The 18331-nt window shown below is 34.9% G+C and overlaps 1 protein-coding gene across 1 annotated transcript; it reads left to right on the top strand.

The window, feature by feature from the left end:
* Positions 1-5938: 5938 nt before the first annotated feature.
* On the top strand, positions 5939-18087 carry LOC137658641 (carboxypeptidase N subunit 2-like). Its single transcript, XM_068393582.1, has 3 exons — positions 5939-6136; positions 9151-9375; positions 12217-18087. The coding sequence occupies exons 1-3, from the start codon at positions 5942-5944 to the stop codon at positions 13714-13716; spliced, it is 1920 nt and encodes a 639-aa protein (XP_068249683.1). The 5' UTR covers positions 5939-5941; the 3' UTR covers positions 13717-18087.
* Positions 18088-18331: the final 244 nt, after the last annotated feature.

Here is an 18331-nt window from a genome sequence, read left to right as displayed (position 1 = left end):
TCATCTACGGCTATTGACGCAAAGGGCCTCGTAGATATCGCCAGTCGTCTTTATCTTGAGCTTTTAAATCAATACTTCTCCATTCATCATCTCCTACTTCACGTTTCATAGTCCTCAGCCATGTAGGCCGGGGTCTTGCAACTCTTCTAGTGCCTTGTATAGCCCAGTTAAAAGTTTGGTGAACTAATCTCTCTTGAAGAGTGCGAAGAGCATGCCCAACCATGTCCATCTACCCCTCACTGTAATCTCATCTGCATATGGCCCTTGAGTAATATCTCTTATATTTTCATTTCTAATCCGGTCATGCCATTCAACTCCCAATATTCTTCTGAGAACTTAGTTCTCAAATCTACAAAATCTATTGAATATTGTTTCATTGTCATACCACGACTCATGTCCATACAGTAACACCGATCTCATTAAACATATTTATAATATGATTCTTATATATATTTTCAGGTGATATGATTTCCAAATTTTACTCAACATAGCCATAGTCTGATTTGGTTTTTTCAATCGTTCATTAAAACTCAAATTCTAAAGACCTCATATTAGAGATCATAGTTCCTACATATTTAAATGATTCTACCTCATTAATCCTTTCTCATTCCAATGATGTTTCATCTTGTATTACATATTCCGTTTTCATCGTCTCTGTTTCTTTTATTTATCTTAAGCCCAACCTCATGTGATATTTCATCATTCTAGTAAGCAAGCTTTGCAAATCCTATGGTGTTTTACTAACAAAGACAGTGTCATCAGCATACTCTAGGTCAGCCAACTCCTATTATCAATCCAGTCCAATCCTTCTCCACCATCTCTGACTATTCTACTCATTACAATATCCATGAGGAGGATAAACAACATAGCTGACAACACATTCCCTAGGGGTACTCCAATGTTCACTGGAAATTCATTTGATAGGACTCCACTAACATTAACTTTGCTCTTACTATGTTCATGAACAGACTTAATCAAATTTACATATTCAAGAGGAACTCCATAATAACGCAGGACTCTCCACAAAATTGGCCGGTGCACACTATCAAAAAGCTTGATAGTCAACAAGTGCCATCAAAAGTGGATTTCTATAGTCTGCACTTTGTTGTACGTGCCTTAAAATGAAAATTTGGTCAGTAAAACTTCTACCTTTTCTGAATCCTGGTTGTTCATCTCTCAGCTTTTCATCAATATTCCTTTCAAGTCTCTTTAGAATAAGCATACTATATATTTTCATGACAACTAACGTAAGTGATGTCTCTGTAATTATTGCAATCAGTCAGATCTCCCTTTCTTGTCATTTTCACCAACACTCCCAGCTCCCATTCATCAAGTTTTGCCACATTCTACAAAATAATCTTGCAAGTATTCTGGGAGTCACTTCATTTTCGTATTCAGGGGCTTTCCATCTTTTGAGTCTTTTGATGATAGCTTCGACTTCAAACACAATGAATTCATTCATGGGCACATGAAGGCCTTCCTCAGCTTCAGGTAGATCAATCAAATTATTCCCTTCATATCTCCTATTCATGACTTCACTGAAGTATTCCATCCAACGTTACCTTTCTTCATCTTCTGTTATTATAACAGACCCATCTTTTTATGGGTATATGCTTCATCTTTGCCCCCGTAGAGATTTAATTAACAATTCTATGAGCAATTCTTGTACCATAGCCATTCCCTAAATTCATAGTTTTGTCTTTATCTGCTTTCCTGTCTAAATACTCTCTCCAGTCATTTCTGGCTTTTATTTTGACCTCACTATCAATACTGTAATACTTAGGATGTTCTACCTAGTAATTTTCATTATATCCTCAAAAACTTTCAATAACCAATTTCTGTCTTTGTCTCCTTTTTATAGTATCCCAAGTATCATTTGGTATCCATGGCTTTCTCCTTGTAACCACGTCCGAAATCTTCACTACCAACTGACTGATATATGTTCTTAACATCATACCATTCTTCGTTGATTGTCTGTTCATCGTCTCTTAAAGTCTCTGAGACTGCAAATCGATTCCTACATTCAATTGCAAAGGTTTTTCTGTGCTCATCCTCTAGATGCTTAGTTGAAACAAACTTAGGTATTCTATCTACTTTCTGTTGGGTGCTTTCAGTTTCAATTTGACTATGGTAATGAGGAGCTGGTGATCACTACCAATATCTGCACCTCTATAGCTTCTTACATTCCTCAGAGTCCTCCTTCTCTCTATAGTAATGTCTATGTGATCTATTGATTTTTGTGATTGCCACACGGTGAAGTTCATGTATATTTGTGGATTCCTTGTGTTGAAAAAAAAAATTACCTCCAATAACAAGATTGTTTGCTGAACAAAAATTTATAAAATGTGCTCCATTTTCATTGGCAACTTCGCCAAGACCCTCAACACCCATCAAATTACCTATGATTTGATTATTCCTTCTAACTTTACCATTGAGGTCACCAATCACAATTTTCATGTCTCTCTCCGGGATCTCATCTATTATACTCTGCAGTTCTTCATAGTATTCATCTTCCCTTTCTTCAGGGGAATCATTTGCTTGTGCATAACAAACAATAATACTCATATTGCACTGCTTTGATTTAAACTTTGCAAGTAACAATCTACTATTTACATCTCTCCACTCGGTTAAAGCCTCTTCTACTCTAGGTGTCATCATTCCTACCCCTTCTCTTCCAACTCCATCTGTTCTTCCTGAATATATATATATATATATATATATATATATATATATATATATATATATGTATGTATATATATATATATATATATATGTATATGTATATATATATATATATATATATATATATATATATATATATATATATGTATATATATGTATATATGTATATATATATATGTATATATATATATATATATATATATATATATATATATATATGTATATATATATATATTCCCCTTACAACGTGTTTCACTTAGGGCCAAGATATTTAAACTATATTTCATAAATTCATTCTCCACTTGCTGTAACTTCCCAATGTGATTCATGGTTTCAACATTCCAAGTACCTATTTTCAATTTTTCTTTAGTATTTATAAGCCGGGAGATTCTTAGCACCCCGCTACTCACGGGACTGGGGACCATTCTGTAATCTTCCATCGTCTGACTAAATCCATTGAGGATTCATTGGCTAGATTCATCAAAGGATAGCCAGTTCCTTGTGATGCGCAGTGAGTGCCTATCTAACTAAGGCAAGCGACCCCTGCCGGTCCATACTAATTCCAGTAAGATCATCCGCCATACATCAGGCGTAGAAGTTGGAAAGACATCATGTTAATCGCTTTAAACCCATCCGTGAACCTGCTGCCAGTAACTTCATCTAGATCATGGGTTCCCAACCCTGGGGTCGCGACCCCAATTTGGGTCGGCAAGCAATTTTCTTGGGGTCATGAAGACACGGTAATAATCTAAAGGGATTTGGCTGATATAATTGGATTAAGAGGATTCAGTAGATTTTACCCAAACCTTTCCCCATTCCAACCTGAGGGGGTATACATAAATCTAAAAAAGAAATGATATAATGACCATACTCAAACTGAATTGTTTCCCTTCTTTGCATACTATACATCTTAATCAGTTGTTAAAGCAGTTAACTTTATCAAGTCAAATGCATTGAACAACCGCTTGTTTGGTGAAGTGTGTCATAAAAATGGATTCTAAGCATGAAGTTCTCTTGCAAACTGAAGTAAGGTAGCTACCAAAAGGCAATCCCTTGCAGATATCTTTTAGTTGAATACTGAGGTGAGAGAATTCTTATCTCGGCAAAGTAGAACAGAACTTTCAAGTTTCTTAGGTGATATGAATAATTGAGCAAAAATCGCATACTTGGTGGATTTTTTTCACAGTTTTGAATTCCCTTAATCTTCCACTTCAAACAAACACCAAAAATATTTTCTGATATATTCAAAGTACAAAAATTTCCCTCCACAAACATCAAAAGGAGAAAAGAATGATGACTTTATTTTCGTATTTGGGAAATGTTGCATAAACAGATCACGTAACAGAACTGAATGCCTTTCAAAGGCAGCTGGATTTTGAGGAGTAAAGGAGGGAAGAGAAATTTGTACGTTTCCCACATTAAATGCATTTGTTGAAGAAAATGATAGGCCTACTGATATTCCATTCAAAAACAGTTTTCAAAGTTTACTGATCCTACTTTTTGGAAACCTTAAAAGAGGAATTTAACCAATATTTTCCAGAAAAGCCTCAGTTATCCCATACCTTACCTCAAATAAACCATTTGGTGCAACAATTGAAAATGTTCCTGAAAGATATTAATACGAATTTATTGATCTTATTAGATCTGAAATTGCCAAAGCTGACTTTAATTCCCTAACAGAGATTCAGTTTTGCATAAAGCAGTTATTTTGATATCCAAATTTGGCTGAAGGTATGCTTAAAATGTTATGCCCTCTTCTTTGGCATATGTGTGAGGTGACCTTTTCATCTTTACTTTTAATAAAGTCGAAGCTGAGAACTAATCTCCATGTTGAAGATGAACTACGTTGTACTGTATCGAAAACATCACTGCGGATTGAGACACTGGCCATGGAAACGCAGTTCTAACCATCTCATGAAGAACATCACTGTTTATTATCAAGATAATGCTTGTGTTACTCATATCAATAACATTCTATTATGCAGTGTGTCTTATATAAAGAAATTATATTATATATACGTGCAGTTTTTGGTTTTTGCTATTTAATGATAAACAGTATACCTTAATCAATTATATTTTTGTATTTGAAAAAAAAAAATAGAATATAACCTTGATATTTGAGTGAGGTCGCCAAACGTATGGCGAAGCTAAAATGGGGTCATCACTAGAAGGAGGTTTGGAACCACTGATCTAGATTTAAGGAGGCATTTCCTCCACACCCAAAGTTCTCGTTACTCCACCAGGTTGCTCATTTACTTACATAACCGTTGGCAAATATGGATTGTTAAGATATATGTAGGCCTATATGAGTATATATACATATATATATATATATATATATATATATATATATATATATATATATATATATATATGTATATATATATATATGTATGTATATATATATTTATATATATATATATATATATATATATATATATATATATTATAGTTAAATAAATATATTGATATGTTATATTCTGGGTTCAAGATTATCAAAAGTACTTTGGGATGCAGACATAAAATCTTGAAGAAATAGTGTAACTTTATGGCAAATTCTCTGTGGAGGCGTGTATGCTCGTCAACGTTATAATCATGCCGAGCAAGTTACTCTTTATTCATATGGCGATCCCTTTTGGGGTTTAACAATGCATAGTTAATCTAACTTGACCTAAGGTAACCTAGATTATGCCTGAGTCCTGGTGTCGGGACCAGGGTTGCCATTCAGTATTTGACTTGTAATAGAAGCAGAATTTCAGAATCTGTTGTCATCTTGTAAGAGGCCTTTAACTTAATTTTTCATGTTTCTCCTTCATGATATTATTTTATTGTTGATACTTTTGTGTTTACATTTCTTCAGTCAGGGAAGATATTTTTTCTTCATTTATGTATAGTGTCCTGTTATCTTTTTTTTTTTTTCACGCTCACAACCTTTTTCATCGACCAGGTACTCCTGTTTGTTCTCACTTTTACATTCCATTCATTATTTTAACATTTTAAAGGTAACGCATGAATGGCAGAGGCAAACATGACAATATCTTACATACTGACCATATGCATATATGATCAGCGCCCAATCCCTCTATCCATGAAACTAGGACCAGGGAGGGCGAGACAATGGCTGCTGAAGATTCAGTATGTAGAATATATTTTCACATTCATTTCATCGTTAACTCCCATTCTCACCCATCATTCACGCGCATTCATTCTCGCGTCTCCTCATCTCAATAACTAACCCGTCCATTCATCTTTCAGCACTATGACGAGACCACACTCATGGGCGTGGAGGGTGGTATGGCTGGTCGTTCTCGTGGCTCCTACGTGGGTGTCGTCTGCACGATGCCCTAGGTATTGCAAGTGCGACTACGACGGGAGCGGACGAAAGACTGTCGTGTGCGACAACGGAAGCCTGACGGATCCTATTCCCGTCTTCGAAATGGAACGGGACACAAAAGTAAGGGTCATTCTCATTCTAGATTATTTTTGGGTATTTTTACCTATTTTTATTTATCAATTTTAAAACGTGTATGAAGAATATTCTTCTAAAATTTTTAACATTATTGGCATGTGCCCTTTTACGAAAAGAGTGCCTTTTTTTATGTACATGGTAGTCCAGGAATTGGGAGATTTGGGAACCAGCATTGGCAATTGATAGAGCTAGTGGGCTGGTTAGCTGATCGTTAACTTTCTCCTAGATCATTCAGAATGTTCAGTCATCAATGCTGTTGGGGTTAGACCCCATTCCTATAACATTAGTGTTTACAGTAAATCATTATTCAGATACAATTGTTAACAAAATGTTTATCATTCATTTTAAACAGTTCAAATACGTTTATAATATGTGAAATAATATTGAAAATTATCCATAAGTGTAAAACTCTGTCCTAAATCATTTGAAAAATTGCCCAGACTTTTATCATTAACGATCTTTGGTCAACCAGCGTACGTCTCCTGTAAGTTACATTTTATCCCTGTGAGTGCCACTGGCCAGCTTTTGACATAGTTAATAACGGTATCCAGGTAAAAGAAACTCCATCGCCAGTTATGACAGGGTACCTCAGGTTTGAATTTATCAGTGTCTTAGATTAAGGAGAATCCAGTGGATGGATAAAGAATTCTCCTTTCATGGCAGGTAGGATAGACCAGTGAGAATTGAAAATAAGGAAACAAATAAACTGCATGAGAAGTAATGAATACTAAATATGAAATATTTGAAGATCAGTAACAATGTAAAAAATAAATGTCATATAAATTATGAAAAAAGACTAGTTATTACCATAATTATATATTTGCATGCCAATTTTGATGGAATAAGATAAGGAAACCAAAAATGACATACACAATGCTTTAAATACCATTTTTTTTTTCAAAGAAATTAATCAACATTTGCTCTCTTCACAAGTCGCCCAAATTCTGGAATGTCAAACACGAGGTAACTTTTCCAAAAGTGTGTTTGCTACATGAGGGTGCAAAGTCACCCTTTAGATACAAGTACGTCAAATGAAGTTCGATGAACCAACAGCGAGTTCTCAAAGTGAAGGGTTGAGATTGCAAGTGTCAGTAAACACCATGAGGGCACTCGAGAGAAATGGGCAAACTCAATTTTCCACTGTCCGTTACATTGCCAGCGATTTGCTTTTTTTTAATAAAGGGTGAAATCAAAGCAATTGGTCCTTGATGGTTTGAAAAAGATAAGCAACAACAATGCTGCCTGGGAAGGGAATGCTCTTCTAGAATTGATTTTTACGCTGCTGTCTTCCTTTTCCTCTCATCATAAAATTTCTAAAATTTCCTTTGACATCAAATATCTCAACGTCAAGAAATATATATTTTGTAGATGTATATTTGTTCTCGTAGAACATGTTTGGTGGTCATACAGTCTAGAATCGAGACAGTTATTACCCTGGAGTTTACCTCACCTATCTTGGTTTCTTGAAATTTATTGGGACCCATTGCCACTCCGGTGTACAAAGGTCGGTTGCTTGCTTGAAGTATTGAATTCTAAAGCTAGACGCTGTTAACCATAGCCCCATACTTATGAAAAGCATATATACACATGAGTGTCCATAAAATTATATGATATATATACTAATGTATATACATAACAATATAAAAAGAAAGTATCTAAACTTGTATACACACTACTCGTGACTATAAATACTAATACATGTCGACTTACGCTCATAGAAGAATAATATTTTTTGTTTTAAATTCTATTATACGTTGTTTTTCCCTCGTAGAATTAAAACCAAATGGAGCAAAGAAAACAACGAAAACAAAATAGAAAAGAAAAAAATTGAAAGTATATAATAAAACGCCAGGACTTGTTAAGGGTAGCGAAAATATTCATGTATTCTAGAAATTGTGTTGGAACATCCAAGAAATAACCATAAAAGATGAATACGAAATTTAAAGAGAAAATAGCACGGAGACTCCCATATCGATCGGTTTAAAAATAAGGCTGGTTGGACGAAGATTTTTGGGAAAAGGACGAATTTCATTGGTGGTCGAGTCGTGTTGAGAACATCTCACAAACGGGAAGAAATAACCCCCTTTTTATATTTTGATTTTTATGAATGGATAGCTGGATAGATTATGGGTAACAAAATAGAATTTGTTACGTGATCTGTTTATGCAACATTTCCCAAATACGAAAATAAAGTCATCATTCTTTTCTCCTTTTGATGTTTGTGGAGGGAAATTTTTGTATTTTGAATATATCAGAAAATATTTTTGGTGTTTGTTTTCATTTGCGAAAGAGAAACTGATCTTTGTTAGTACAGTAGTCGTTCCTTGTATCAAGCACAAATATCCATTACAAAACCTTGTTTTAATCCATGTCAAACCATGTCACTATATGATTTAATATGATTTACTTCACCAACTGAGATTTAATCCACCACCTTTTACGATAGTTCAATCCATACCTTCTTATAACCTAAAAAGTAGCTTATTGGAAACGTCTCTGCCAAGCTATCTCCCGGATCTGGGTTCGAGTCACCCTCAACCTCGGTAGTTTCTTCTAGTGTCTACAACCTCACCATCCTTGTAAGCAAAGCATGGTGGAGGTTTGGGTCTGCCTATAGTCCTACCTGCTGAGGTATCAGCAGCCTTTCCTGGTCCTAGCTTGGGTGGAGAAGTGCCTTGGGCGCTGATCATATGTATATATGGTCAGTCTCTGAAATTGTCCTGCAAGAGCATTGACACTGTCCATTGCCTCTCCAATTCAGAAGAGACCTGTAATTTTTAAAAGCACGACCATACATATCAGCAAACAAGAGAATGCTATTCCTAAGAGAGAGAGAGAGAGAGAGAGAGAGAGAGAGAGAGAGAGAGACATTGCCACTGTCCCTGGCCTCTGTCATTCATGAGTGACCTTTGAACCTTTAAAGTTTGTCGTACGTATTGAGTATAACCCGTCCATTTTTCTTCCAACCGAATCATTAAACTTCGCCTTATTATCCACAGATTCTCACCATCACAGCGCCCGAAGACCAGAGCAACACCCTGACGGTCGGCCCGATCTTTTCGACGCTGTCGCAGCTGGAGGAGATCCACATCACTCGGTCTAACGTCCCGGCCATTGGCGAAAACTCCTTCTGGGGTCTACGCCACCTAAGGCTCCTCAATTTGACCAACAACAATATCACTCTTCTTCTTGACTCTCATCTGAGGGGCATGAGGTCGCTTGAGGTTAGTGGTCAGGGATTTTGAGCCTTGGCTAGTTGTTATTATTATTATTACCTCCACCAAGGAGGTTATGCGACCGAGTCGGTTTATTGATTGATTTATTTGTCTATCTCTGTGTCTGTGGACAGGATTACGTTAAAACTACTTGGCGGATTTTGACGAAATTTCCACCAATGATAGATCTAAGGTCATGGACGTCCCCATTAAATTTTGGAGATGATCCGAATCCAGATATGGGTTTGCATTTTTCGCCATTTTAAAGATAACGTAAAAACTACTCGTCGGATTTTCAAAAAATTTTCACCACAGATAGATTTTAGGTCATGGACGATCCTATTAAATTTTGGAAATGACCCAGATCCGGGTCCGGATTCCAGTTTATTTATTTATTTATTTTTCTGCGTGTCTGTGGACAGGATTACGTTAAAACTACTTGACGGATTTTGAAGGAATTTTCACCTCAGATAGATCTTAGGCTATGAACGACTCCATTAACCTTTTGCGGAGGTCAGAAGTCTTTGGTTATTATTATTATTATTATTATTATTATTATTATTATTATTATTATTATTATTATTATTATTATTATTAGCTTAGTTACAACCCTAGTTGGAAAAAGCAGGATGTTATAAGCCGAAAGGCTACAACAGAAAAAAATAGCCCTGTGAGGAAGGGAGCTAAATAAACTACAAGAGAAGTTATGAACAATCAAAATACAGTAGAATATTTTAAGAATAGTAACAACATTAAAATAGATCCTTCATATATAAACTATAAAAAATACTTACAGTATGTCAGCCTGTTTGAACTTTTGAATTTCCGCTTGATTAGGAAGATCATTCCACAACTATGTCATAGCTGGGACAAATCTTCTAGAATACCCTATTGTGTAGTATTGAGCCTTATAATGGAGAAGATATGACTGTTAGAATTAACTGCAGGTATAACAGTGACTATAGTATTTCAGAGTCTTGAGGTTAAATGGGGTTAGTAGAAAAGTGTCTTGGTGTTCTGACTTTATTGCTTTTGTTGTTAATGTAATTATTATTTTTTTCTTCTTCATAAAGTAAGACCAGCTTTTCAGAACATGGGTCACTGTTAGCAATTGGACAGGTGACCTTGTTGTTTACTGACTTTATTCATTTACAGATTATTGCAAATTTTAGTAAGTTGCTTCCAGTGAACTGCAAGTAATGAAAGCAAGAGGAAATGCAAAAACTTAGCTTTCATTTTCTAGCATGCTGTAAGAATTCAAACTTCTTTTTATTAAACTAATATATCTTAAGAATAAAAAACATAAATTGCAAATCTTTTTTTAAAGATAACTCTCCACAGTTCACAATTTTGTTTACAAAATTTCTTGCCTCTCATTTTCCATTAAAGGCACATTTTATATCAAGTTCAATAACTTACTATTGATAAAAATTAAAGTGATCTATAGTACTAATTATATTATCTACATTTATATATCTAACTCTAGTGTAATCAAGTTAGTTTTTTTTCGAGCATTTTAGAAATTATCTTAATGAGAATTCCATTATTTATAAGTAAAGAAAAATAATGTCAGTTCTATACATCTATCAGTGCGCATTTCTCTGTCTGCAAATTAGATATAATACAGTATTATGTGACAATGAAAGACTAGGTTCTATTTTAATACAGTACCGTAGTCATTTATCACTAGATCTGTTATCTTCTTTTTGTCTATAGTTTATGAAGACTTTGAATTATTGGATGAAAGTGAAACATGAAATACTATTTTATGCGATAGCAGATGAAATTATAAGGCTTTGCCTTAACCGATCTCAAATTATAATACTTCAGCTTAACAGACCTCAACTTCAGCTTGGCAAACCTTAGCTTGTAAAAATATAATTTATTTCGGTTGAACTGGGTGAATTAGAATAAAATCATTTTCTTTTGTGTAAACGCAAATGAGAGGAAGGGGCGGGGCTTAAGGTTTTGTCGAGTAGTGGTGTTCGATGGTATTCATTCTGGCGTTCAAACTTTGCACGGGAAAGTTTTAATTTTTAGGTTATTATCATATACTGTGATAACTGATATCAAGTTTAGCGGTAACATGTTTTTGAGCATACATGTATATGACAAGCTGCTTGTCTAATGAAAACTTCAGAAGTTTTCAGATGTGGGTGATTATGGAATGTGGAATTAAAATTGTGTGGGAGTGACTTCCTGTAATGCAAGAACGCTAAATGGGTAATGCAAGAACGCTAAATGCAAAAAAATAAATATTATTTTGTTCTTTGGTTGTTTATTATTTCTTATTAAGTGGGATTACAAAAGAACTTCAGCTTAACAAACCTCAATTTATAAGACTTCGGCTTAGCAGACCTCAACTTATAAGACTTCAGCTTAAAAAACCTCACCTTGTAAGCTTTAAGCTTAGAATAGCTCAACTTATAAGATTTGATCTTAGTAGACCTTGGCTTATAAGACCTCATATTAACAGACCTCAACTTATAAGGCCTTAGCTTAACTAATCTGAAATTACCAGACTTGCTCAGCAGACCTCAACTTATAAGACTTCAATTTAACATGACCATCTTTAAATTTTTTGGCTGAAACTACAGTCTATCCTTTCCAAACCAAATATACACTAGAATGGAATTCGTGATGACTTGTTGCATTAATAGAAATTTCTTAACACTGTTTTCTTGACAGTGTTGCAGGACTAACACTTAATGTTATTTTCTATCTTATTATTTAAAAATTATAGATGCATTATTGTTAGGGTTTTCCCAAAATAAAAAAAAAAATCTTAAGAATTATGTGCAGATTCATAATTACAGTATCACATTTACTAATTTTCACCTTTCCTTTCAGTCTCTGCACCTTGATGACAACCATGTCAACTCTGTGGCCTCAGCAACGTTTATGTCGCTGGAGAATCTAGAAACTCTGACAATGGCGAGAAACAAGTTACGTGGACTTCCTCCTCGAATGTTTCTCCTGCTGAACCGCCTGAAGACATTAGATCTTAGTGGAAATCCAATTCGAGAATTGGAACCAGAGGTACTAAAGGATCTTCCTTCACTGACAACACTGCGATGTGCAGACTGTGGCTTGATGATGATAAAATCTCTTGTTTACAGAGTTGTGCCTCGCTTAGAGACACTAGATCTCCGTAACAATCATATCACAATGTTAGCCCCAGAAGAATACATGGATCTTGATTATTTGAAACATCTTTTTCTTGATGGGAACCGGATCTTTGAGCTGAAAGATTATACTTTTAAAGGACTGGCTTTACAAGAACTTGGTCTTTCAAGAAATCGGATGGAGAAGATTTCACGTATGGCCTTTGAAGACTCTGCTGTTCTAGCAATAGACTTGTCTTCCAATAATAAACTGCAGTTTTCCTCCTTTCGCCATCTGAATCCGGTCATTGGCCACATGCATGAACTCAGCATTGGAAGCACCCGGCTCAGCGTAGAGCACATAAGAGACCTTCTTAAGCGAGCGATAAAACTGAAAAAGTTGAATCTTAGCCATATGCATCTAAATCAGTTGTTGCCAACTATGTTTGCCTCCCAGGCTAAACTAGAGGTTCTTAACATGTCCAGCAATGGCCTTCGGTACATACCTGTTGATGTTCTTCATTCACTGCCAAGTTTACACATCCTTGACCTCCGCAAGAATGATTTGAGAGGATTGCCAGAAATTATTTTGAGGCGTTTAGATCGTGTCCACAATGTAGAATTAGATGGCAATCCTTGGTCTTGTGACCAATGCCACATTCCCTACTTGAAAATTTGGCTTAATAATACAAAGTCCTTTAGAGAAGCCTGTCAGCCGGATGTAGATGCTCCCAAATGTTTGAAATGTCAGTCTCCCATAGAAATGTATGATAAGCCTATAATTGAAATAGATGGGTTAGAGCTCCAACCATGCCCCGAAGGAACATTTGACGTGGCTGCTGCGAGTGCAAGTTCCTCAAGTTTCTCTCTGGTGCTTGCAGTAGTCACTGCAGCAGTGGTAGTTATTCTCTTACTCATCATCTTAGTAGTAGGCATAGTAATGTACAATCGCCATACAGCCTTTTATTACACACATGAAAATGACTCAAGGCACCATTTCTACGAAAACCCTACATTGCATTCGGACCACACTGACATCACACTTGACGAAGACCTCGATCATCTTCCAGACAAGGATGTAAGGGAGGATATGCAGAACAATGTTTCCGGTCATGACACGTCCAAAGGTGACAACACAGATTCTCCCGATAGCATTAAGAAGGATTCGTCCGAGAACAACGTAGCAGTGATTGATGAGCTAATAAAAAGCAAAAATGGGAAAACTGCCCAGAATGGCCGGTCCTGAGGCTACTTTTATGGTTCTAAATATGATAGGAAAAATGTGTGATCGTCAGCATTTATAAGACTACTACTGTACTGCCTACTCACTTTTTAGAACCGAGAAATTTGGAAAACAAAACAAAATACAGTACTGCGTTTTCAATGTTTAGATGTTCAAGAATGTTAGATTATCATCAGCAGGTTAGAAACTGGAACGTCACTGTATGTTTGTGTCATTCATAATATAAGGAATCATGTGTTCTACTGTGATGTATTCCTAAAACTGACATACATCACGCACAGCATTTACAATGATTAGTCATGTTGTTGTGTGATGTGGTACGTGGTGACATGAATAAGCCAACGCCTATGATAACCTCTACCGCTCCATCGAAGTGGGACAGAAAAGTGGGGTGAAAGTGATGACAACAGGAATACCTTTATATACTTTTTTTAGAGAAGGTAAATTTAACTCACTGTGACAAATTATCCGGTCTGGACCCATTAAACTCGAAAGAGTGGGAGAGGGATAAGTGGTTACGCATTATGTTGATGACACCAAAAGTTTTCATCCGATTTGTTTTTATAAAGATATTTTATTACTGTATCTGGTATCTACCTATGTTTTTAAAAAATACGGTTGAATTTTTTCACTTTCGACACTTTAAACATGAAATGTAACCCTTTGAATTTTAATTAATATTCAAGACAAACCATATTTATGAAAATGGTGTTGGTGTATGACTGATGAGTCTTTTATTAGAGACTTTCTAGGCCTTTACAGTGGGTACTGTAATGCATGTGTTGGTTTATTATGATAAATATATTTTTTGTGACCAAATAAGGCATTCGTAGTTTTAGGATATATATATAGTGAAGTGATTTAAGGACATGAAGTCCACAAGGACACGATACTTGGTAAGATATATTTTAGGAGACTTCAATGATAACCTGTATCATCTTTTTATCAGGCTTCATTTAAGTTTAGACAACTATTCCCTCTGGTTACGTATAACGTTCAATCGCTTCATCAAGCTGTCTGACTTGTTTTATTTAATATTTTCAGCAGGAATGTACATAGAACTAAAAGATAGTAACTTCAGCATTTACTTTTAATTCATCTCTTCACATATGGATGCAAGGCACTAGAATGTTTTATTTGAGTGCATGCCACTTACAGCGAAGTGCTCTACAGTACTAGGATATTAGCTTAGTACATGAAACTGAAGCTAAGAAAAATTGTCTTGCTTTTCAAAACATCATACCCATACACTCCATATACAAGCAAGGGTACTTCTATGGTATAAATTAGTCCCAATTCAGCTATACTTATGAAGAAATTTATGCTTACAAATGCCAGTTTTTTAAACTAATTATGATAGAACTTTTTCAAAATTCTCATTTTTTTAGTTAGAGTATTTTGGAATGGAGTTACAAATTAAATTTACCTGGTCTTTAATTACCGGGTTCTTTTACATTTCGTTGCCACTTTGTCAATGATTTAATCAACAAAATTGACAGTTTGGATAACAAATCTTGGTTATTTTGAAAAGTTTTAAGTTTCAGAACAAAATGTACTTCAGAGAGGATATACAATACAGCTACATTATATTACCATTGAATAAGAAACAAAGTGCATAATTATGATAGGCTCATAGGATAACCAGGCCTAATGTATTTAATCTTTTGTGACTTTGAAAGAATTAAACCTGATTTATAGTTTGTGAATTGTGTTGATGACTTTTATTTATGGAGTCTTACTTGCTGTTTCTGGAGACACAATTCAACATTAGATTTCAATTTCTTTTGATTTTAAGCAAAATATGATATATGATGAAAAAATTTAATTGAATTATGTACTTGAGTTTTTTATAGCAATATTTGTTTATGCCTTTTTTGGCGACAGTCATTTTCATGTCATTTATCATATTCTTGTACATTCTTAGAATCTTTTGTATTTTCTATAGTCTTACTGCATAACCCTGTAACGTATCTTAGATTTTCTATGAGGACATTCCAGTATACATTTTACTGTAATATTTTGTATTATAAGCATTCAGCTTACCCGTAACTTAGCTGAGAACTCTCAATTATATATTGAAAATTGCTGTAGTATCTTAGAAGGGCCCACCAGATCGACAGTGAGCTTTGGACGGCTGGGTATTTGAAAACAAATGTGACTGGTGATGTGTAAAGTACCCTATGTAATGTCTAGAGGTATTGGTGAACTCTCTGGTACCAGTGGCTACATGAGAATCATATTTTTATTATTCTAGTTAGATATTACTGTGTCTAAGCTCTTCCAGCGCAGTCATTTCACTGTGGCTAAACTACTGCAAAGATCAACTCTCAGATTTGGTCAAGTTTAGAGTAGGAAATACCTTTTGTCTCCATGCAGTTTCATATTTAAAAGATGGAAAGGCCATCACTCAAGACTTGGCATGGGTCATTCACAGATTATTTACATTTTCACTGATATATTTTACCCTAATGTAAGTGCAATGTGTGTTGTAATTTCTGTACAGTATTCTGTCATATAAAGGGGCTGTAAACTTTATTGATCAAGGGCTTTAACATTTGTGGTCTGTTACATAAAGCACAGATCCTTTACATCCTAATCTCCTGCATTGTCAGAAAGGGGAATATTACTTTGAGATTTGAATTTCAGGTTACCCTGGCGATGCTCTTTTTCAGCATGTTCATTCTGTTTGACTTCCACAAAGTAGTCACTTTTAGTATATTTGAAATAGGTTTATCTGTGTTATCAAAGTATCGTTTTTATTTGAGTGTTTGCATAGGTGTATTATGAGAGGTTGATAAACAAGTTGTCATCAGGTGATGCTACTGTACTTAGAATTCCAAAGGCAGAGAAACCTTCACTGACACTGTGCATCACCAAATGACATGATTTGACAAGAATTATTTGTCAACATCATAATCAATTCTAGCAAGTATTTTAGATACTGTATTGGCCAAAAGAATAAGCAAATTCAATCCTTTGACTGATGATGTTTCACTTTGGGATATTACTCCCCCTTAGAAAAACTTGCCTAAATTTGACGGACAAGAGTTTTTTTTTTTTTTTTTTTCATAAACAAGATGTTACCTCTTGTCCAAAATTAGATTAATACCTTTAGGTATAGTATAAACATGGGACTTGGCAACATGAACATTACTTTTGCGGACAAAATGCCAAGTACTGTACTTCCCTAACAACGCTGTGACTTTAAGCTCCTAGATTCTTGAAAACTTGCTATACCACTTCTCAGTGTCTATAGTGTACACTTTTAAACTCTTATAAACATTCATAACTATGAAAAATGAAACGCTCATAACTATGAAGAATGAATTTTTAATATTCACCCCAACACTCATTGTAGTTGCAAACTTCTAACTATTTCTGAAGGTTAGAATTTCTAAATCAAAACATCCTGTCGTATAACACGATGGGTAGGAAAGACATTGGAAAGTAACATGGTGTGCAAAATGTTATTTCAGATATTTTCTCGTTGGTTCCCACAATAGCTTTGTCTTGGTTCTTTTTAGCAATGGGTGTGATTCCGGTAACATTTGATAATCAAAGGAGATCACTTAATTCGAGGTTTTAGTATCGCATCTTATATTATTAATGAATAAGGTTTTGAAGTGCTACCTTGATAGACCTATAGAATCCTTGGCAGAATCCAGCTTCCTTATTTTCTTTACATAGTTTGTTCTCTGTAATTTTTTAGATTTTACAGATCTAATGGTAAAAGCACAACACGAAAATAGATTTTTGTATATAATATTGAATTTACCATGACAATGTATCCAGAAATTATGATACTCAATGTTCAAGGATACCAACAAGAGAAAAACCTGGACATTGCCATTTACAAAATTTGAAGTAGAATTTTTTTTTTCTGGATGTCTTCATTCCCAAGTCTTGAGTCTCCATGAAAATCTTGAATGCCAAGGTAACCTAAAGGTACAGAATCTAAGCTTTGAACTTTGTACTTCATAATGGTCAGTGTGCTCTAGTGCAGGCTGTAACCATGGTAGTGCCTGTAACACCCATATGTGGTCAAGGGGATATATATTTTTTTAACACCCTGAGCTTTTGGCTGTTGATTACACGTAAGTTCTTAGATTTTATAATGAATACATTTAAACTGGTAGAACTAAATTTTGATGTAGATATATAAACATTATTTTATTAAGCTGCTGGAATCATGGGTGATGCATTCTCTTAACAAAAAATTGCATGCATTGTATTCTAGATTTAGTAAAAAGATACTGTGTACTTGGAGGTGATTAGTTACAGACTGTATTACATTTTCAAAACAGGAGAGAAATCAACAGCCAAAATCCTTGGTGACATCCTACTTCCACTGTTGTCTGTATTATATTGTATACACCTACTTTAGTATGACAGATACTCTGTACCTTAGATGAATTAAGCAACTGATAAACATTCAGAGGAATTAATCCTTGAAGAAACTGAATGTCAAATTGAATGTGTTGATATTTTTGTTTCATTAGTGGCTTTCATACATGTTAATTGCACATGAAAAGCAAAAGAAGTATTTTAGTGACAGTTTCCTTTGGTCAGCAAGATTCAAAACGAGTCTTATACTAGCTTTAGTTTTGTATATACTGTA

Source organism: Palaemon carinicauda, chromosome 19, assembly GCF_036898095.1.
Source record: "Palaemon carinicauda isolate YSFRI2023 chromosome 19, ASM3689809v2, whole genome shotgun sequence".
NCBI classification, from domain to species: domain Eukaryota; kingdom Metazoa; phylum Arthropoda; class Malacostraca; order Decapoda; family Palaemonidae; genus Palaemon; species Palaemon carinicauda.
The sequence above is the reverse complement of the archived record's forward strand: the minus strand, read 5'-3'. Positions and strand labels throughout refer to the sequence as shown.

Coding starts and splice junctions, on each gene's coding strand:
- LOC137658641 (XM_068393582.1), top strand. CDS start 5,942: ATGACGAGACCACACTCATGGGCGTGGAGGGTGGTATGGCTGGTCGTT. Junction 6,137..9,150: donor AAATGGAACGGGACACAAAA/GTAAGGGTCATT, acceptor TATTATCCACAG/ATTCTCACCATCACAGCGCC. Junction 9,376..12,216: donor GGGGCATGAGGTCGCTTGAG/GTTAGTGGTCAG, acceptor CTTTCCTTTCAG/TCTCTGCACCTTGATGACAA.